The 23,085-nt window shown below is 40.7% G+C and overlaps 1 protein-coding gene across 2 annotated transcripts in view; it reads left to right on the top strand.

The window, feature by feature from the left end:
- The window catches only part of LOC138804498 (E3 ubiquitin-protein ligase RNF13), a 42,239-nt gene extending 20,041 nt beyond the window's left edge, over nt 1-22,198 (top strand). Inside the window, exons 5-11 of one of the 2 annotated variants that reach the window (XM_069988788.1) lie at nt 6,696-6,783; nt 9,843-9,933; nt 14,538-14,643; nt 18,770-18,863; nt 20,553-20,633; nt 20,858-21,247; nt 21,776-22,198. In XM_069988788.1, the coding sequence (XP_069844889.1) occupies nt 6,696-6,783; nt 9,843-9,933; nt 14,538-14,643; nt 18,770-18,863; nt 20,553-20,633; nt 20,858-21,204 (807 nt within the window). In that variant the 3' untranslated portion in view covers nt 21,205-21,247; nt 21,776-22,198. Of the gene's footprint in view, nt 1-6,695; nt 6,784-9,842; nt 9,934-14,537; nt 14,644-18,769; nt 18,864-20,552; nt 20,634-20,857 lie in introns of both variants that reach the window. The other variant, XM_069988787.1, reaches the window with a different exon arrangement.
- The last annotated feature ends 887 nt before the right edge of the window (nt 22,199-23,085 follow it).

Here is a 23,085-nt window from a genome sequence, read left to right as displayed (position 1 = left end):
TATAAATAGTTCCATATTTTTTCATTGAGGTTTTCTTTAATGTCACCAGATAAAAAGAGTTATTTTTACTTTAAACTTACTAATTGTATTTTACACTATGGTCTGTGGTACTGGTCATGTGACAGACATAGCATAAACCTCTGGAAGCAGCCACGCTGCAAGTCCTGTGAGATGGGGACTGCTTCCGTGTGGCGTGTTGTGTGATGGCACTGTTGCAGTGTATGCGAAAGCAGCAGTCTCTTCTGACTGCATACAGTGACAGAACACTAAGAGCTCCGCATGGCGGTGCAGTCCACAGCTGGAGGATTTCTCTTCAGGAATATACAGCACACAGGTTGACAAGAACGTTTCATGAAGTCGCACTTTCACTACCTAGATTTCTTTCTTTCTTTCTTCCTTCCTTCCTTTCCTTCCTTCCTTTCCTTCCTTCCTTCCTTCCTTCCTTCCTTCCTTCCTTCCTTCCTTCCTTCCTTCCTTCCTTTCCTTCCTTTCCTTCCTTCCTTCCTTCCTTTCCTTCCTTCCTTTCCTTCCTTCCTTCCTTCCTTCCTTCCTTCCTTCCTTCCTTCCTTCCTTCCTTCCTTCCTTCTTTCTCTTTCCTTCCTTTCTTCCTTTCTTCCTTTCTTCCTTTCTTTCTCTTTCTTTCTTTCTTTCTTTCTTTCTTTCTTTCTTTCTTTCTTTCTTTCTTTTCTTTCCTTTCTTTCTTTCTTTCTTTCTTTCTTTCTTTCTTTCTTTCTTTCTTTCTTTCTTTCTTTCTTTCTTTCTTTCTTTCTTCCTTTCTTTCCTGTCTGTCTGTCTGTCTGTCTGTCTGTCTGTCTGTCTGTCTGTCTGTCTGTCTGTCTGTCTGTCTGTCTCCGGTCGTGGGGCCTGAACTCTGGGCCTGGGCGCTGTCCCTCAGCTCTTCAGCTCAAGGCTAGCGCTCTACCCCTTGAGCCACAGCACCACTTCTGGCCTTTTCTGCTTATGTGGTGCTGAGGAATTGAACCCAGGGCCTCATGCATGCAAGGCAAGCACTCTACCACTGAATCACCTTCCCAGCCCCTACCTAGAATTTTTGATGTATGAAATTCACTTTAATTTAAAAAGCCGGTTTTACTTGGGCCCAATAGGTGATGTTGCTGTGCCATCACTGGTCACAGTCTATAGTTTGAAGATGCTAATGTAGGCTAGGTTTTTCTTGGTAGCAATAAGACTTGGCCTGGAAACTAAAGTATACTTCTAAGTACTTCTAAATTTAAAACTTGTTTTTATTTATAATTTGATTATTAGATTATTTCTCACAGCATTTAAAAATTGCTTTCCTTTGTACCATGTTTGACTTCACAATGATGTTATTTTTTAAGTTCTAGGCATTTTCTGTTTTCTGTTTTTTTTCTTTTTGTCATGGGGCTTTGAACTCTGGGCATGGGCTCTGCTCCTCAGCTCTTCAGCTCAAGACTAGTGCTCTACCACTTGAGCCACAGCTCCACTTGTGTTTTCCTGAGTGGTTTATTGGAGATTAAGAGTTTCATGGACTTTCCTGCCTGGGCTGGCTTTGAACCATGATCCTGAGATCTCAGCCTCCTCAATAGCTAGGATGACAGGCGTGAGCCACCAGCACCTGGCTTCTGGTATTCTTAAAACAAATAAACATGACATTTTTCATTCAACAAAGAAGACTTTACCAGCCCTACCAAAAATACTTTCTAATGAAATAATTCAACTATTGCTAAGCCTAAATAAGCATACAGTAGGTAATATGTCATTTATCAAAAAGTCAACTCTTTCAGAGCATAACTTGAGAAGAAATGGGAACATGTCTCTGTTCCTTCATAATAAATGTCACAAAGCTTAACCATTAAAACCATGTGCTTCTAATAGTGTTCTCTGGGATTTTTATGCAGCTAATTTTTAAAAGAGGAAAATTCTTACCAGGTTTAGTTTGTTTCTCTGCACAGAGCAGAAGGAGGATATGAGGAGGTGGAAGGACTGTTGGTAATACACTCTTATCTAGCACAGGGAGAAAAAAGAAGTCACATCTCACACTTGCTGCTGGGAGAAAGGGCAGCTTTGTTGAAGCGGGCACATGATGGCCCTTGAGTGACTGGAGAGCTGGGGAAGGTCAGATCATCAGTGGTCTTCACTTGAGAAAGCTTGGGAATGGCAGCATTTGTTAGTAATGTCTTTGTACACAATGACTAAAGTAAAACTTTGTGTGTGTGCTTTTTTAGCAGAACTAAGTGACATACAAGGACATGTTGTTTTTGTGACTATCTTGCTGGATGGGGCTGAATAAGTAGTTACAGTTTACTTAGTATATGCCAGGCACTGTCTAAGCACTAACAAGTGCCTTGTGTATATTAAATGATTAAATCCTTAGAATAACTTTTTTTGGGGGGGGCGGAGCAGTCTGGTCGTGGGGCCTGAACTCTGGGCCAGGGTGCTGAAGAGCTGAGGAGCTCTTCAGCTCAAGGCTAGCGCTCTACCACTTGAGCCACAGCGCCACTTCCGGCTTTTTTTCTTTTTGCTTATGTGGTGCTGAGGAATCAAACGCAGGGCCTCAGCTTGCAAGGCAAGTGCTCTACCACTGAGCCACCTTCCCAGCCCTGAACCTTTTAAGTTGAGTATATTATCATAGTTACTTGCTTAAATTTATATAACTTACATACAAGAAAAGCAGGATTTAATTCCAGATTACATACTTTCAAGACTATAATTATAATTAATTGGCTGTTCTACCCCTCAGTAGCACTCAGGTCATTCTTTGTGTTTTCTCTCATTTTGTTTTGTTTTTAATATAACATTTGTCTTGTCATTATTCTTTTCTAAGTTTCTGTAAACTTAGCACATTATTTTAACACTTTTCTTCTTGCCATATGCTGTTTTGTTTACAGATTTTGTTTTTCCCTCAGAATCTTTGAGATTAACATTACAGAAGTCTCAACTTTCTTCCTTTAATGTTCTTTCCCAGATATTTGTAAAGTATTAATTATGGTTGGTGATTCTGTTCCTTATCCTGATCCATTGGGAAACCAGTTACGTTAGTCAGCTTTCTGCTATTATAACCAAGACTGGAGAGAACTGGCTTGTTCAAGAGAGAAAAGCCTTATTTTTCCCTGTGAGCCAGCAGCAAGGAAGTTAAATGTAGTGGAGCTGCTCGCCTTTTGCTGGTAGGAAGCTTAAGGGAGCAACGAGACAGGGTGTCTCACAGTCCTCAAGGGATCCGTGCATCGAGAGCTCCACTGAGCCTTTCCTCATAAAGATTTACCACTCTCTGAGAGTACCAGGTTAAGACCCAAACCTTAGCTTGGAACTTTTGTGGGGACATTCAGATGCAAATGATAGCCTGTGCCTCTCTGCCTGACCTGGTGAAGAAGTAGTGTTCTAATCCCAGCTAGGCCTGAGTGTGGTGTTAGGCCCTCTCCTTATTGCTAAAATATGTGAAGGAATACCTATGCTGTAGGAGTGTGTTGATATTGGAGCTAGTAAATATAAATCTAACAAATAGATATTCTTACAGCTTTTGTTTAGAGCCATATGATAGGCATTGTGTTGAGGATTCCTCCAACTCCTTATACCTGTGTGTTCTTCAAATGGTCTTTATTCATGATGGTCCTGAAACTACGAGTTCTTCTTTCTTCATATAAGGTATATTTCTTAGTGTCAGTAGTATCAGTTTGTCTAGACTGGAAAAAAGATGAACTACTATGTCGTTTCCAGCTTTTCTTTCACAATTGGGCTTATTTCAGACAGCTCTTCCGTTAGCAGTCTAGAGTCTTCTGATGTGCTGGCTGTTTATAGTAACAAGTTTACAGTCTCTTCTTTGGCACTGTTGGTTAAGTGCTTCATTATTCAGTTATACCTAATGTGTTGATTAGATAAAAATGCATTACTTGGTCTACAACGATCTAAAAGTTTTGATCAGTCTCCTTAACAAGGTAAATGGGCAGTACAGTTCAGAATGCTTTTTAATATAGTTTTAAGTTTTGACGGCTGTTTCGGATTTAGGTTTTTGTTCACTGTGCTCACTTTTTATTCCTCAGTCTTGAATCCTTTGCTTCCAGCTGACACCATGTGTTTGAGGTTGCATTTTATGAATGTGAAATCTTCCACATGATTGCTAAATGATTTAGGTTTTATTTCTGCCTCGTGTGTTCTTAAAAATACCAGCTGCTGCTTAGTTGAAATGTAATTTAATTTGACTGACATATGAGTTTTATAGTTCCTAAACAGGAATATATTTTCCTTGTTTGTATTCATAAGCTCTTTAGTCCATATGTTAATGTGTTCCTTGATTTAATTTCTTTATCTTGAAAATCAATATAAACAACAACAAATCCCCATACTTGTTAAAATTTTAAACATGCTTCTATTTTTGAGAGTTCACACTTAAGCTTACAAATTTCCTTGCTATTTTAGTGGCTTCCGATTTTAGGAATTTTTCTGTTTTAGGAATTTTATTATTTTGTGTTTTTTTTTTTCTTTTTGCTTATGTGGTGCTGAGGAATCGAACCCAGGGCCTCGAGCATGCAAGGCAAGCGCTCTACCACTGAGCCACCTTCCCAGCCCCGAATTTTATTATTTTGTTATCAGAGACAGTTTTTGATAGTGATATAATTTTGCATTATATCTCTGAGAACAACTGCATTTGGATAAGAAAAGTATTTCTCCTCAGTTGCTTGAAGCTCTCATTTTTGCCTGGAGCATCACGTTTGCCTATGGCCAGCCTCCAACTTTGATCCTTCCACCTTTGCCTCCCAGGATGGGCTTACAGCTGTATGTTTCCTTATGTGTTACATCTTTACTCTGCTATCTGTAACTTCTGTGGAGAAAAAAATAAGTTAAATTGTATAATTTGAGTAATTATGTATATTATTCAGATTTAAAGAAGTTAAAACTTGAAAGTTATATTAGTAAATAACTTCTTATACTGATCTAATATTTTATTTAAAAATTATGTCTAGCCGGGCGCTGGTGGTTCACGCCTGTAATCCTAGCTACTCAGGAGGCTGAGATCTGAGGATTTCGGTTCAAAGCCAGCCCGGGCAAGAAAGACCGTGAGACTCCTATCTCCAATAAACCACCAGAAAACCGGAAGTGGCGCTGTAGCTCAAGTGGTAGAGCGCTCGCCTTGAGCTGAAGAGCTGAGGGACAACGCCCAGGCCCAGAGTTCAAGCCCCACGACCGACAAAAAAAAAAAATATATATGTCTATAGCAAAAGGTGGTTTTTGTTTTTGTTTTTGTTTTTTGGTTGATTGTAGGGCTTTAGCTCTGGGCCTGGGCGCTGTCCCTCAGCTCTTCAGCTCAAAGCTACCACTTGAACCACAGTGCTACTTCCAATTTACTGGTGGTTTATTGGAGATAAAGAGTCTCATGGACTTTCCTTCCCAGGCTGGCTTTGAACCGTGATCCTCAGATCTCAGACTCCTGAGTAGCTACGATTACAGTCATGAGTCACCAGCTCCCAGCAGAAGGTGCTTTTTAGATGTAGTAAGAAACATATCTCAGTTACTTTGGTTAATTTTGGAGAGCAGTTAGAATGTCATTAAAGCATCAGAAAAAGCAACAGTAATCCTAAAAGTATGTTTTAAATAAAATTTAAGTGAAGACTGTACTGCTGTTTTAATATAATAAGTTATCATATATGCTAAATAAGTAATAATGGTTAGAAACTGTAATATTCTTTTTAAGAATCTTTTCCCTCCTTTTGGGAAGTAGTAATTTGTGGGGAAGAGGCTGTGGTGAGTGGAATTTTCTCAGTTTTAGTTGGGTAATAAAATTCACTTAATATAAAACATTCCTTGTTCTGCTTTTATTCCTTACATTAGAGTAGTAGGAACTGTGCTGATGAACTGCTTACCTTAATTAATTCTTTAAAAATCCCTGACTCTCCAGTTTAATCACTTGTATTTATAATGTTCTAATGTGCCCTGTTAATCCAACTTGTTCAAGTGACATTTGATGAGTTCTTACTGCTGGTGCTGTGGAGACTAACAAACAGGATAAGTGAATCCATTTCTTGGGCTCATTTTTCCTCTTCAGTGTTTTCAGTAATAGGATAAAATTATTCTGATTAACCCGCACTGTTGTCCCTTTCAGAAATTAAGTCTTTGTTACAGGTGATTTTAGAGAAGTCGAGGGTAATACTGAAGAGCTTCTCTTTGCTAAGCCAACTTGCCTGACAGGTTGAATACATGGGCCTCATTTCTTTTACCTAGCTGTCAGATCTAATTTAGTTCTGGGGGCTTTCCCTGAGTTTTTCTAAATTGATTAGTGAATTACAGCAGAGTTTTGAATGACTGTAATGCTGATAACTAAAACAGAACTAGACTAGACTTGGAAATTATTTTAGGGAGTTATTTTACTTTTTTTTTTGTAAGTCATGAGGCCTGAACTCTGGGCCTGGGCGCTGTCCCTCAGCTCTTCAGCTCAAGGCTAGTGCTCTACCATTTGAGCCATAGCACCACTTCCGGCTTTTTTTTTCTGCTTATGTGGTGCTGAGGAATCGAACCCAAGGCCTCATACATGCAAGGCAAGCACTCTACCACTGAGCCACCTTCCGTATTCTTAAAAGCCTAATTATTAAAGAAACACTTTGAGGAATGTACCAGTAGGTAATGATTATAAAATGGTATACTTCAATTTTCTTAAAATAGTTAATATTCAAGACTATCTGTAGATATGTTATTTTTAATGTTACATGATTTCTGACTTTCAGGTTTTAAATGCACAGAGAGCAGGCTACAAAGCAGCCATAGTTCACAATGTTGAGTCTGAGGACCTTATTAGCATGGGATCCAACGACAGTAAGTACAGGTATCACTTTTCTTCTCTCCTGTTTGACAGAAACTAAGATGTAACTGGGCTTTCCTTCTTCCATTTCCCTTAAATTCAGCTCATTATGTTCTCTATTAGTAGTTCCCAGGCATCAGTCCTTTTGGGATAAGTATGGTTTTTTTTTTTTTTTTTGGTTTTTTTGTTTTTGTTTGTGGTTGATCATGGGGCCTGAACTCTGGGCCTGGGCGCTGTCCCTCAACTCTTCAGCTCAAGGCTAGCACTCTACCACTTGAGCCACAGCACCACTTCCAGTATTCTGGTGGTTTATTGGAGATAAGAGTCTTACGGACTTTCCCACCTGGGCTGGCTTTGAACCGAGATCCTCAGATCTCAGCTTCCTGAGTAGCTAGGATAGCAGGTGTGAGCCACTGGTGGCCTGGTGTCAGCATGTTTTTTGATAAGAGTTTTGTAGGGGCCAGGCACCAGGAGCTCACTCTTGTATTCCTAACTACTTAAGAAGCTGAGCTTGGGAGAATCACAGCTTGAGCACAGCCTGTGCTGAAAAGTCTTTGAGACCCCTTCTCAACTAATCGCAGAGTACATCTATCACCTATCTGTCATCTCAGCTATGACAGGAAGCCTCAGATGAGCAGATCGTGGTTCAGGTGTGTGCCTGGGAGGACAGGAGAAATAATCAGAGCAAAACAGGCTGAAGACAAGGCTCAGCAGTGTCTGCCTTGAAAGTGTGAAGCTGAAGTCAAACTGCAGTCATGCCCCCTCCCCCAAAACAATACAAGCTAGGAATGTCCGTACCTTACCACATGTTTGTCATTGTATACCATAAAACTTTCTTGTCATAGTTGTCAGTTCCTAAGGAGAATGTGCTAAATATTAAAAGTAGCATATAACGCTATAATTTTGTTGTTGCCATGGAAATGCTTCAACTGTTACATTTCAAACATCATCATTCAGTTTTTAATCTGGACTTTATTGCCTGGATCATCTTCTGAGATATTTTACCCCATACTTGTGCATATGTGTGTGTTTAAGCATTTCATTTATTGCAGCACAAATGCTGTGGAAATCACAATCCCATTGCCATCATTGAAGAGCAAAGGAATATACTAGAGAATATATCAGAGGAGGCCTGTGTCTGTTCTTCTTCTCAAGACAATCCCTAGCAATAAGCAGCATTGGTGTGTCCATGAGTAGAGAGTGTCATGTCTAGAAGGAGATTCTCAGAGTATCTTGCTGCCAACACTTCAGGTACTAAGTGTGCTGGTTGTACTTCAGCCAGAAAGTGGTGACATACTGGAACCCCAGAATAAGCCAGTGTAGTGGTAAGAGCCAAGAAGTGTGGATTTATCCCAGGCTAGTTAACACACAAACTAGCCTGTGCCCTTGGAAAAGTTATCTAACCTTTTCTGCACCTGTTATTTTTACCTATAAAAGGGGGAATCATTTGACGTTGCATTTGACTTGTCTGGGTTGGAAGGATTGCATGCAGGAGGGTCGGTGGGATATGCCTTGGCAGGCAGAGTGGAAGGGGCCTGCGAGGGAGCCGGATACTGTACCTGGATCCAGGGTGCCCATTCCTCACGCTAGAACGTGCCTCTGAGTTGTTTCTCCCCTTTTCCTGTAGTCACTACTCTTGTGCAGCTGGCACTGTTCCAGGCAGTGATAAAGTATGCTTGCTTGCATACTGGTCACTAAGCTAATGAAGTGCTTTCTGGATGCTGTCTACCAGGTTGGCGCCCGGTACATGACAGTCTTCTCATCTGTGAGAGGGTGCTGTGAGGTTTGAGTAGGTGAGAACTGTGAGGCATCTAGAACATTGCCTGGTTCTTTGTTTAGCTTTCTAGGGTAAGGGAGAAAAAAGAAATAGTGACGATGCTTCCTCCCTCCTTGGGGTTTCCATGGGCTGTGTGTGGCTGATGTGTGTAGGAATGAGTGCTTATATTAACATAAAACAGTATTGTGTATGCAAAATCCTTCATCTGCCAAGGTTACCAGTCTCATAAGGATCAAAAAGACAACCAGCTTAGTGGTTGCTATAGTCAGGACAGGATTTAATTTAAAAGACAGTGAGGGAATTTTGGAGGCTGGTGGGACACTCTGAGTCTCAGTTGTGGTAGATAATTGTACTCATTTGCCAAGGCTTACAAGAACGTTTGATAACTTCCAATATAATGTGTCTTTGGAAGGGAAGGAGTGTGGTGTGCTTTGTTTTTTGTTGCTCTCCCGCAAAAAATGCATACCGACTATGCATTATAAAACAAAGTTCTTTATTATGTATATTATGTATAAGATACAATAAAATGAAGTTATTTTGAAAACTGAAAAGAAAGTAAAGGGCTTTCCCTAAGGCCAAGTCTGTTAACTCACAGCTCATCCATAATAAAGCTGTTTTTTCTAGTAGTAACACTAAAAAATGATAGTTTTTATTTCTATTCCTGAGTGATGGGTCATTTTACAGAATTCTTTTGGTGGCATTTGGTGTGACTGTGGGTATAAGTTTCACATCTCTTTCGATACCAGTCATGATGTGGGGCTTTAAGAGCTGCAGGGGTAGTGGAAGTTGATGGCATTTCCTCTCAGCCTGCCTCCACAGAGGGCCTGATGTGGTGGCCGTGCTTCTGTGTGAACTGTTGGAAGGTGCTCCCGGTCTCTGCTTGTTTGTCTCTTAGGGAAATGGGTTTGTCAAAGCCTTTTATCTTTGTTATTTAGCAATTAAGTTATCTGTAGGAAGAAAACCTAGGATTTCTTCCTCATTTTCCTTCTGTAAATCAGGTGAAAATATTAAGGGTAAAAAGTTTGTCTCAAACATTGTCTCAACCTTATAGGCCTGTTGAGAGAATTTAGTGAGGTAATGTATCTATGTAAAATACCAGCTTTGTTATTGTAAATGGTATTTTGTTTCTAAACTAAACTACTTCAATGATGAGAATAAATCTGCAGTCTGGAAAAATCAACTGATAGACATGTTGACTGTAATTGGTTCCAGTTGTTTTTGCTGTTGTGAAAGTTGAGTTGATTGTACACTAAGAAAACAGGCTTTTACAAATAATTTCATTACTCTTTCCTACAGTTGATATATTAAAGAAAATTGACATTCCATCTGTCTTTATTGGTGAATCATCAGCAAATTCCCTGAAAGATGAGTTCACATATGAAAAAGGGTAAGTAATGAATAATAGAAATAATCATGTAACTTACAATTTTTTCAAGGATAAAATTATATAATGTTAATTGTAATCAAGATTATGTTTTAGATGAACTCTATTGTGCTGAATTTTCACTTTTTAAGTCTGAATTTAAGACTTGATGTGTGGTACTCTAGTATATAGTGTTACGTTTTTCTTTTTTGGTGTGGTGGTGGTACTAGGACTTGAACTCTGGCTCTCTTGCTTGCTGTGCAGTCTCTACTGCTGAGCCATGCCTGCACGCCTGTTTTCCTCTCTGCCTGGTCCATGACCCACCTGTTTTATGCTTCAGCCCTGTTAATGCTGCTATGAACATCTAAGCCATTGTGTCAGGCTTCCCTCTGTGGAGATGGAGTCTCAAATTTTTCTGCTTGGAACTATGATCCTCCGACTCTGAGCCTCCCACATAACACAGTATGGCAGGCTCCTGGTGCTGTGTGCTGGTATGGGTTAAGAAAGGCACGTGTGAACTTTTCTGCCCAGGCTGGCCTCAAACCACCATCCTCCCATCTTCTTTCTCCCAAGTAACTAGGATTACAGCATGAGCCGCTGGTTCTCAGCTATCTCGTTTCTTTTGTGTACAACTATATAGCAAAAATTTAATGCTACAGAGGCTCATGTTGGAACCAATGTTGCTCAAAAGATACAACTGTCCATTTTATACTCTCGTAAAATTTGCATAATAAATTAGCTGAAATTAGTAAAATGGATGAAATTAGTATTTTGAAGTTCTAAAAGTTTGGATGGAGAACTTGCTGCATACATCTTTACAGCTGTTGTATACAGCCTGCAGTTCACTTAAGGAGCAGCCGTTTCATAGGGCCTTGCCGTGAGCCCTCCAGCACCCTTCCAGGAAACAGACCCCCAGAACCCAAGTGGGATCATCACAGAAGCACTAACCAAAGGCACAACTAAGATGGATTGTGTATTTAGCAGGTGTCAGGTATTCATGAGCACAAGGTTTATATCCATAGCTGTTCCTCACAGCAGCCTCTGGTTGCTGTTACCCTCACGTATCAGCAAGGCTTGGCAAGGGGAAACCAGTGCTCTGAAATCCAGTTCTAAGTGTGAGGTGGAGAGTGGGGAACCCATAAAGATCCGAGCTGAACATGGATTAGGAGGGGGGAGTATTTCCTGTCAACTGTTTTTGTCAGTTTCCCCCACAGTGTTCCTAATCGAATGTACTGTTCATATATATGCTCAAAGTATTTATTTTAGGAGAATCTAATTTTTGATGTATCAAAAAACAAATGATATGTTAGTTTGTCAGCTAGGTTTGTGTAATTGAGGAAGAATGAATACTTTTTACCTTGATATTGTTCCATCATTAGAAAAATCCTTCATAGTTTAATACATATTTTAGAATCTTTTTGATCTTAACTTTGAAATTGTATCTTACACATTAAAAGATAATATATGTGCTGGTAAAATACATGAAGCATTGAAAAAGAAGGTATTGGCACTGCCCTCCTCCAGAGCTGTTCTGAGCTCTAGCCCCATCTTCTTTTTACCTACTGTGATTTCCCATGTTAGTTTATGCCTCCTCTTGAGAGATTGGATTCATGCAAATATGTCGTAAAGCTTTTTAAGTTTCCTAATTGTGCGTACAGTGTTATGTACTTAGACATGTAGATTGGCCCTATCTGCTGTTCAGACATTGGAAAGACTGCTGGAATACTGCCTTCAGGGGGACATGTTGTCTCTGTGGACTCATTTTCATTTTGAGAATGGGGAGTTAGAATAGGGAAACTTCGAGGTTCCCTAGCTTCTCTCTCATGGTAAATGGCAAGGGACTCTTATTTTGTCATAGTCCAACCCTACCTCTGGGCACAGGACTCTTGAGCAGATAATCAGTAAATGCTAATCCTGTGCTGCTTCAGGAGTCCTAACCAAGAAGGAGCCCCCTGTGCTGGCAGGAAGAGGGTGTGAGGGCTGGGCCTGCCCGATGTCCTGGGAGACTGTCAGGAGCTTTGTCCTAAAGGGACAAGTTCAGCCACGTACTGCTAGCGTTGGGGGGGTATCCAGTAGTTGAACTGCTCTCAAGGTGTTGCTGGCAAGTTGGTCTGGGGTGTGGCTGCAGGTCCACTGAAGGCTCAGAGATTTGGCTAGCAGGTGTTGGCTGTCAGGAAAAAAACAGACAAGTCAGGGCTTCTTCCTGTATCAATGAGAAAAATAAAAAGGTTATTGTTAAGCAACGTAGACCTTGACACTCACTTTGAAATTAGCTTGGGAATGCATGCAAAGGAGACTAAGACTTACTCTCCAGTTTGCTTCGGATGCTGCTTGAGTGGTCAAATGTTAGTTGCAGAGCCGATGGGAGTGGAGTGCACTGTATGCAGAGGTGGACGTGAAGGTAGGGTGGCAAGATACTTACTGAAGCTGCTTAAATACCTCTTTTTTCAAATCCAGATTAACCTGAGATGAGGACAAGGGTGAATCTGCAGGCTTAGCAGTAGGAGACCAGGACAGGCAGGAAGTGAGGCCAAAGGACTGATAACTGCCACCATTCTCTGCCTCACCACCTCTGCCATTAGTTTGGCTAAGAAAAAGATGGGTCAGTTGGGCATTGAGCTTTTTAAGATGCTTAAAGCCTTTTATTAATTTTATGTGGTTTAACATCCGCATAATGAATCCTTGTTGCTACTCAAGCCACAGGCCTGGGTCTTGCACTTTTTGCTTTGGCTGCTGGACCTGCTATTTGTGAGTAGCTGGGAGTATAGAAGTGCACCACTATACCAGGTTCCCACAGTATGTCATGACCATGAACTGAAATGCTTTGAAACACCACAGGTCAACATTATTTGGTTATGAAGAATATTAGATTTTTTTTTTTTTGGATCCAGTCGTGGGCCTGAACTCTGGGCCTGGGCACTGTCCCTCAGCTCTTCAGCTCAAGGCTAGCGCTCTACCACTTGAGCCATAGCACCACTTCCGGCTTTTTTTTTTCTGCTTAGGTGGTGCTGAGGAATCGAACCCAGGGCCTCATGCATGCAAGGCAAGCACTCTACTACTGAGCCACCTTCCCAGCCCCAAGAATATTAGATTTAAAATTCAAGCCAGTGAGTCTTTTTTTTTTTTGTCAGTTGTGGGGCTTGAACTCAGGGGCCTGGGTGCTGTTCCTTGAGCTCTTTTTGCCACTTTGAGCTGCAGCATCACTTCTGGTTTTCTGGTGGTTTATTGGAGATAAGAGTCTCATGGACTTAACAGCCCAGGCTGGCTTTGAACCATGATCCTCAGATCTCAGCCTCCTGAGTAGCTAGGATGACAGGCGTGAGCCACCAGCACCTGGCTAGGACTTCTCAATTCTTATCCTAGCAGCTCTTATTTCTTGCCTCATAGGACACAGGACAGCTGTGTCTTAGGAAGACATCTGCATAAAAAGAGAAGAAAATGCATGAGGATAAGCATTGCTACTATTAAGACATTACAGAGCTACACTTGGTGAATTCAGCTGTGCAGTAGTCTGGCTTCTACGCCCTAGCAGTGTTCATTTATAGCATGTTGGAGAGAGTGAAGCAGGGGCTACAGATGATTACTGTCTCATAGAAAGGCCTCCTAGACCAGAATGGTACCATTGGTTCAGAGGCTCAGAGCAGTTGTGCCATGAACCAGGGACATTATCCACAAAGAGCGAAGCCCAGGCCTGCTGTTGCCTTCTCATTTTTTATGCTAGTGTATGTATTACTTTAGTATTTGTGCACGTTTGTGAAACCCTTTACCTCCATTCTGCTGAAAGTGACTGAAGCAAGCCAAGCTCCTGTATCCAGAATTCCAATAGGGTTGGGAGGGAATCACTAGCATTTCTTGTTTGCATTTGGTAAAGCTATGCCAAATTCTTTGGACGTAATAACTTGTGTTTATGTTATTTAAATATGTGGATTCTAAGCATCATTCTTTTGAGGAAAGGAATCAACCTGTTTGAATTTCCCTTTTACTGCAAATTACTATTTTACCTTGAACCCCCTGTCTTGTGAAGTACTTGGCTGTACTACCTTTAAAATAAAAAGCATCCAGCATGGGAAACGGTCGCATTCATTGCTGGCACATGCTAGTTTAGTAGCACAGTTAGTGTTGAGTGATGTGACCCTTCCTAGACAAATAAAGGTTACTGAAAGTTCTGAGGCCACGTCATATTCGCTCATGTAGCACCAGCAGTGTGCTTACTCTGATGACAGTTTCTGTTTCGAAGTTGCAGTCAACTTGTGTCACAGTGCTGTCCCAGTAACTACTGATGTGATTAGTGAGGGCCTAAGCAGCATTCTGTTCTGCACAACTCCACAGCACATATGATCCCATGGTTATTTTCAGTCATGAAGTGGAGAATGTGGAGAGCGGAGAAGGGTTGCTTCTGCCAATTTGCCTCCATCTTTCCCAAACCCTCACATTATGTGTTTCCATTTCAATGTACATTGAATGTAATGGCTGTATGCCCATCCTGGTTTATTCTTTTTGCCTAATCCAAGAACTTCTTTTAATTATATTTCAGGCTATTCAGAAAAAAATTGTTCTCTTTGTTTTCATTAACATCCTAGTTTGATAACTGTTACTGACCTCAGTTACTAATTTTTGTTTTCCTCTAGGGGCCACATTATCTTAGTTCCTGAATTTAGCCTTCCTTTGGAGTACTATCTGATCCCCTTCCTCATCATCGTGGGCATCTGTCTCATCTTGATAGTCATTTTCATGGTAGGTAAATTAATGTACAGTGACTTTGAAAACAGCTTAGATGGGAAGTGGCGCTGTAGCTCAAGTGGTAGAGCGCTCGCCTTGAGCTGAAGAGCTGAGGGACAGCGCCCAGGCCCAGAGTTCAAGCCCCACACCGACCAAAAAAAAAAAAAAAAAGAAAACAGCTTAGATGGATCTCAGCACATAGCACTGTCAAGAGAGAAGCCCTGCCTGAACAGTAGACATTATATGAGCCCATTTGTATGAAGTTATGAAAGGTTAAAAGAAAGTGAGTGGGAAAAAAATCAGTAAGGTGATTTTCTGGCAGAATGAGAAGAATGTGAGGGGATTTCTGGGATGAAAGTCATGTTCTGTGTCTTTTTTGTGTCTGTGCTAGTATTGGCACTTGAAATCAGGGCCTTCCATTCTGAGTTTGCTTGCTCACTCAGGATTGGTGCTTTGCCACTTCGGCCATGCTTATAGTGGGTGGTTAATTGAAGATAGTCTCAGGCTTTTCTGTCCAGACTAGCTTTCAACTGTGATCCTCCAGGTCCCAGCCTCCTGAATAGCTGGGATTACAGGTATGAACCACTGGTGCCCAGCTCACATTCTGTATCTATTAAGAGGTTTGGGTTGTATAAGTGTATATACACCTAACATATATAATTGGGTTGTCTGGACCCACCAAATTGTGTACTTAGGCTTTGTGTTTTCCATTGTATGTACATTATACCTCAAAAAGAAAACAAAAGAACTGTAAGATGGCTTAAGAAATAATATTCATGCTGTAATATTTTGGGGAAAGTATACATATGCGTACTACTTATTTTGAAATGAAATGTAAAAATTAAGAGCAGAAATGTAAGATGTATTGAGTAAATACAGAAATGGATAGTTTGCAGTAACAAGTTTAGTAAAATGGTTCTTAGCCGTATGAAATCAAAAGTTCTTGTCTATTGTATGTGTTCTAAGATTTTAAACAATATACTGAGGTTATCTGTTCCCAGACCTTTCTCTTGTCCTGATGCTCAGTTGTTCCCAGGTGTGGAAGGCCTCCTTAGCTCTTTGGTTTGTTTTTCATGTTCAGAACCGTAGTGGTGAAGGGCAGGCTGAGGGCCTGGCCTCTTCACTCACACCCACCAGGATTAGTCCCAAGACGTAGGAAATATTTTAGGAAGGTTGGAAATTGACAGAATACTTGGTCTTCAGTATCCTTTTTTTTCCTACTGATTATTGATTCAGTTGCATTGTGATCAGAAGATGCCACTTTTGCTATATATAGACTCTTTGGTTACTTTCAAACACCTTTGAACCATCATTTTGTATCACATTTTGTAAATATTACCCACGTACATGAAAAGATTTATAGAATGCAGTTCACTGTCCATTTGTTTTGGTTTAATCTTTTTTTTAGTATTTTAACATTTTTATTAAGATATAGTTCAGATAGTATAAAGTTGACCCATTTAAGCACATACTTCAGTAATTTTTAGTATACTCACACAATTGTATGGTCTTTACCATATAGTTTTTTTATATTCTTATTTTCTTTTTGGTAGTACTGTTGTTGGAGCTCAGAGCCTCATGCTTATTAGGCAAGTATGTATTCTCATTTTCTAAATGAGATTCTCATTCTGTAAAGCAATAGAACAATATTGTGAGCCACATTTTATTATTACATTGTTGTGTAGCAAATTTAAAAAAGTAAGGAAATAGGTGAGGCGGGTGCTGGTGGCTTACATCTGTAATCCTAGCTACTGAGGATCCTAGCTGTTTGAGGATCAAGGTTTGAAGCCAGTCCAGGCAGAAAAGCCCATGAAACTCTTACAGTTAACCAGCAAAAAAAACTGGAAATGAAAGTGGTAGAATACTAGCCTTGAGCCAAAAAGTTTGAGAATGAGGCCCTGAGTTCAAGCCCCAGTACTAGCACAAAAGATTAATACTGTTATTATTTAACCTAATATGTATAAAATGTATCTCAACATTTAAAACTAGTATGTTTTTATATGCTAGTTGTATGAAGGTCTTGTCATCCTGTTTGCATTGTATATACATGCACATCTGTTTGGACTAGCCAGGTTTCAGTTGTTAGTCACATGTCCCTGGTAGCTCCAATCCAGGCAGGTCTCATCTGGTGGATTTTTTTTTTTTTTTTTTGGCCTCTTTCAGATATACATTGCTCAGTCTATGAATTTTCATTCCTCTGTTTTGCTATTTTCTAGGTAAAGTGTCATTTTTGTCTTTGCCATGACTGTCTCCTGGTGACCTTTGCCTTAAATTCTATTTTATCTGACATGCCAGCTTCTTTTGCTTACTGTATTCTTGGTGTGTCTTTGTCCTTTTACTTTTTCTTGCTTCTTTTGCCTTCATGTGTCATTCAGGCATTTTTTCCCCAGACTTTTTTTTTTTTGCAGGTCGTGGGGCTTGAACTCTGGTCCTGGGTGCTGTCCCTGCCCTCTTCAGCTCAAGGCCAGTGCTCCACCCCTTGAGCTACAGCACCACTTCCAGTTTTCTAGTGGATTATTGGAGATAAGAGTCTCACAGACTTTCCTACCCCAGCTGGCTTTGAACAGCGATCCTCAGATCTCAGCCACTTGAGTAGCTAGGATTACAGGTGTAAGCCACCAGCGCCAGGCTTCCAGACATGTTTTGACAACTTAGCCATGCTGACCTTGAACTTGCAAGTGCCTTCTCTATCTCCCAAGTGCTGGGCTTGTAGGGCTGCACTACTGTTTTCTTTTTTTTTTTTTTTTTTTTGCCGGTCATGGGGCCTGAACTCTGGGTCTGGGCGCTGTCCTTCAGCTCTTCAGCTCAAGGCTAGTGCTCTACCACTGGAGCCACAGTGCCACTTCCGGCTTTTTCTGTTTATGTGGTGCTGAGGAATCGAACCCAGGGCCTCATGCATGCAAGGCAAGCACTCTACCACTGAGCCACCTTCCCAGCCCCTGCACTACTGTTTTCTAAGTGTGGCATTCACTTTTGTCTTGTCTCTAAATAGCATACAGTTAGAATTTTTTTCATTATACACTGTGATACAATTATTTTTTTAAAAATCTGGTGAAGTCAGTCTACATTTATTGTGTGCCTCTGTATTTTAATGTTTGCATCTGATTGTTTTATCGCTATAAATTTAGATTGGTTAACTTTTCCTTTTTTCCTTTATGTAAGTGGAACTGTGCACTCTTTTTTTTTTTTTTTTTTTTTTTGGGTCCAGTCGTGGGGCCTGAACTCTGGGCCTGGGCGCTGTCCCTCAGCTCTTCAGCTCAAGGCTAGCGCTCTACTACTTGAGCCACAGCGCCACTTCTGGCTTTTTTCTTTTTGCTTATGTGGTGCTGAGGAATCGAACTCAGGGCCTCAGGCATGCAAGGCAAGCGCTCTACCACTGAGCCACCTTCCCAGCCCGGAACTGTGCACTCTTAACAAGACTGTGTTCTAAACACAGCATGAATTCACCTGTCACTGAGTACATTATTCCTTTCACTGCTGAATTGTATTTGATTGTATACCAGTTTGTACATTTGCCTATTGATGCACATTAGGTTGTTTTTAGTTTTTTAGCATTAGTAAATAAAGCAGGATTGGTTATGTATGGTGTGTGGACATATACTTTTGTTTTTTGTTGGGATAAAATGGTAAGTGGACATGATAAATGCACATCGACAGATGGTGAGCGGTTTTGCTTTCGTGCCAGTACTGGGGCTTAAACTCAGGACTTGGTGCCCTCACTTAGCCTTTTCACTTAGAACGGCTGCGCTCTCTCTTACCTCCACTTGTGGCTCTTTGTAAGTGTTTCATGAACTTTCCTGTCAGGCTACGAGCCTGAGATCTCAGTCTTTTGAGTGTCTGGGATTACATGTGTGAGCTACAGAGCCCAGTTTGGGTGGTGTTTTGGATTCTTGGTTCTCATTCTGTGTACTTCCTTTACAGTGTAAAGTGCTTTGTTTATTTTACTTGGTAATTTTGAAAGTTGGGTATTCTATATTATCTCTGTCCAGTTATGCTGCTAGAATTAAAGTACAATAACTAATCAGTGTATGATTGATAACTATCTTTTAATTTTAATCTAGACACTTAAAAGATTTGCTATTTTAATGGCCATTTTCTTTTTGCATGTTTAATATCTTTTTTTCTTCCTTTTTATTTTTAGATCACAAAATTTGTCCAGGACAGACATAGAGCTAGAAGAAACAGGCTTCGTAAAGACCAACTCAAGAAACTCCCTGTACATAAATTCAAGAAAGGTGGGTGATTAGGTTTAGTTCAGTTGCATGTACGTGATGACTGGTACACTGCTGTATACTGGCTAACACCACACAGTGTTTATGGGGGATGCTCTTTTGCTCTGGCAGAGTGTATGTACATACATTTTTAAAATTTTTTGCTAGTCCTGGGGCTTGAATAACCTGAGTGCTGTCCTTGTTCCTGAGCTTCTTTGGCTCAAGGCTAGTGTTCTACCACTTGTGTCACAGTGATACTTCCAGCTTTTTGAAACTAGTTCATTGGAGATGTCTGATTTCTTCATCGGGCTGGCTTTGAACCACCATCCTCAGATCTCAGCCTCCTAAATAGCTAAAATTACAGGCATACACCACTTGGTGCCTAGCGGGCAGAAGTTTAAGAAAATAATGAATGGCTGAAATACTTTTTATTATCACCATGTGTAGCGGTTCTGAACAATGTCTTAAATAAAATACTTCTTTGGGTCAGGCCTACTTCTAGACTTCCTTTTGTTCTCCTGCCCCATCAAGCCTGTGTAGCGTGGTGCTAAGCTAAACACAGCAGCTGTTGAATTCTTACCTGTTACATTAATTCTCAGAGTTCTGTGAAGTGGGTGCTGTTATTATCCCTCTTACCCTGTCTCCTCTAGTTAGAGATGAGGAAATAAAAGGTCAGAGAGGCACAGACCTTTAACCAGTGCTATAGAGCTTACTTAACTGCCTTTGGTCCCTCACATGTTTGTCCAGTGGAAGACTCTGAAGTGAAAGCAGTCACAAAGGCAGCCTAGGTCATTAGCCAATTTTTTGGAAAAGCAGCTGTGTTTAAGAAAGACTTCCAGACTGCTGCTTCCTTTAAAAATGGACAATTTGAGTTTCAAGAAGCTATGAATTACACCTTTGTGATGATAAAGGTGGTACAGTCAAAAGTAAGATAATTTAAATGGCAGTGATGTTAGGAATAAATACCAAGACTGGCTCTGTGTGGCTAGCCATTTGCTTATCTCATTTTCCTCACCATCCAAAGCTGGGAAAACACTTGTATGAATGAAAATGGATGTCAGATTACACATTTGACAAAACACCACAGAAATTGCAGAAGTGGTTTCAAATCTGTATTTATTCATTGATAGATTAAAAATATTTGGTTGGTCTGAATGCTTGCTTAGAATGCCTGGGACCTGTCCTCAGCATGGAAAAACTAATCAACGTCTTAGAGAAAGAAATTTGTTCTTTGCATAAAGTATTTCAAAAGTAGCACTTGAATAATTATGTAAAACTCTAATATGAATCTTATCAAAACCATTGATAGGATGAGCAAACTTAATATCCATTTTTAATTTAGCTAAAAGGCCAATCACTTAAAATGTCAGATCTTTTGTGTCTGACAGAAACCAACAAAGGCATCATTAAAGATCAGATAATTAAAAAAAAAAATTCAAAATAACCAACTAAGGAAAATAAAGTTGCAGATTATGAAAAGCTAAAAAGCTTTTCTACTTGTTGGGTGCAGTGGCTAATGCCTATAATTGCAGCTACACAGAAAGCAAATAGGTATGAAGCTAGTCCTGGGTAAAAACGTATGTCCTTATCCAGAAAGAACGAAAGCAGTAAGGCCTGGAGGTGTGGCTCACTAGTACAAGGCCCTGAGTTCAAACTCCAGTACCAAAAAAAGCTGTATGTATTTTAATTTTTGCTCATGATTTTCCATTTCAGGAGATGAGTATGATGTCTGTGCCATTTGTCTGGATGAGTATGAGGATGGAGACAAGCTCAGGATCCTCCCCTGTTCCCATGGTAGGAGAGGTCACGTGGTGCCTTGAATTTTCATGTGGAATAATTGCATTTGGTTTGGTGCATCCAGGAAAGATGGACTAACATCACAGGCCAGGTTCTCTACTAGGAAGAATGGTGGTGTGCACATTCATGTCTGTACCTCACAATGTGAAGTAAAACACAGATGAAATACAATGTCCTCAGCCATAGAGCCCTAACTCAAGTTGTCTCTCTTGCTTTAACAGCTTACCACTGCAAGTGTGTAGACCCTTGGTTAACAAAAACCAAAAAAACATGTCCTGTTTGCAAGCAGAAAGTTGTTCCTTCTCAAGGCGATTCAGACTCTGACACCGACAGCAGCCGAGAAGAGAACGAAGTGTCGGAGCACACCCCTCTGCTCAGGCCATTCGCCTCCGCCAGCACCCCGTCCTTCGGAGCACTGTCGGAAGCACACTCCCAGCAGAACGTGACCGAGTCCTCGGACTACGAGGACACGGACAGCAGTGACGCCGAGAACGAAGGTAGCGACCACAGTGTTGTGGTCCAGCTGCAGCCTGGTGAACATGATTACAACATAGCAAACACCGTGTGACTGAGGTGGTGGTTGGCTTACTGTCTTCAGAATGTTCATTTAGGTATATAACTTGGTTTTCTGCCCCCTTTAGATTTCTGTAGAAATAACTTATTTGCTATTCTAGCTTCATCAGATGATTGACACAGGCTTTGACCCCATACTTCATTTTACTAACAAGTGACAGACTAGTGCTGTAACTCAGGCATCAAATTAGTGCTTTGGGGGGTCAGATACAGCCAGACAATTTTGTTAAATCCTGAGTACAGCTTGTGATGAAGGCCCAGATGACTGCAGTATGCATAGTGTGTGTTACACAGGAAGTCAGTGCCGTGGCCATGTGGCGTGACCTGGGCCAGCACACCTCCATAAAGTCACCCGGCCTGCGGAGCTGGACGCTTGCTCTGCCATTTGCCCAGACTGCCATCATTACTAAGAGGCAGCAAGGTAACTGTGCACTTCTCCTCCTCTCAGCCCCACAGAGAAACACAAAGCTGTCTTTCCTTCCTGTTCTCAAGTTGTCTTCTCCACATAGGAAAGACCTGCAGTTAGTGTAGATTTCAAAGTTACCTTTTTTTCTTTTGGTTTTTAGTACTGCAGTGTTGTGTGTGAATTTGACTCCGCTGTTCAAAGCACTGTCTGGCCGTTAGGCACAGCTTCCAGTGTCCTCAAGGGTTGTCTGCTGTGGCCAGAGCAAGGTCAAGACACTGCATGTGAACACCACACTTCAGCAGCTGATAACACTTGGTCATATACCTCTTGATAAAGAGCATCTCGTGCTAACTATCCCTGCTAATAAACCACATATGGAGGAAATTACCCAAGTATTGGATTTGGAAGTAAGTGCTGCTTATGTTTAACAACTAATGTATTGAAACAATGTATTATGAAAAAGCTAAATCATACATTAGTGTAACTATGTAAAAAATACTTATGTATAATCAAAATGCTAAGGATTTTTATATGGCCTTGAGTGAGGGGAGCTGGATGTTAATAAATATGTTTTCCACTCTAAGGACCAGTGAGTGTCTACTGTACTGTCACGTTAGCCTTAAACTTACGTGTAGAGTGCTCTAGAAGGACCACGGCCCACATCAAACAGATCACTTTAGAAGTTTATGGCATTTGGACTACAACCAAAACCATCCCCAAATAAGTTATATCCTGATACCGTGCTGTAATGATAGTGTCTTTTCACAATAGCTGTAAGACATGGAAAACTGAATCAAGAAATATACGAGAAATGACCCTTTTGTGGCTTAAAAAAAAAGTATTGGAAGTGTGCATATGTATGTATAATCTGAAGCCAGACACTAGTGGGCTTATACCTGTAATCCCAGCAACTCAGGAAGTTGAGATCTGAGGACAGCAGTTTGAAACTAGCCAGGGCAGGAAAGTCAGTGAGACTCCAATTAACCACCAAAAGTTCAGACCCTGAGTTCTAGCCCCAGGACTAGCACATGCACATGCACACAAATATGTGCTCTAAAAAGGTTGAATGTAACACACATTGTTGCTACTACCTCACCCCTTGCTCCTTTAAGAGGAACATGGGCCTGAGAAACAGTTGCCACGGAGATTACACATAAGTTGAAATGTGCTTGGTTATATGGCCTTAACCTTTCTGATCATTACCTTAACTTCATCTAACCTAAAGTCAGGTTTCAAAGCACTTATCAGTGTGTGGCAAATAATTTCATGATAAATACTAGCTTTAAAAACCTTTTAAAGTCATGCTTAAAATAGAGTATTTTCAATAAGAACTGTAAAAGTCACTGTAGTATATTATTATATATCGTATGTTTTACTTCTTCAGTTCTTAGTCCACAGTTGAGAACAATGACCTCTGGTTCCTTTCCATTTGAATTAGGTGTTTTTCCGGGTCAAAGATTTTTTTTCAAG

Source organism: Dipodomys merriami, unplaced genomic scaffold (assembly GCF_024711535.1).
Source record: "Dipodomys merriami isolate MVZ:Mamm:240054 unplaced genomic scaffold, mDipMer1.0.p SCAF_367, whole genome shotgun sequence".
NCBI lineage: Eukaryota > Metazoa > Chordata > Mammalia > Rodentia > Heteromyidae > Dipodomys > Dipodomys merriami.
The sequence above is the reverse complement of the archived record's forward strand: the minus strand, read 5'-3'. Positions and strand labels throughout refer to the sequence as shown.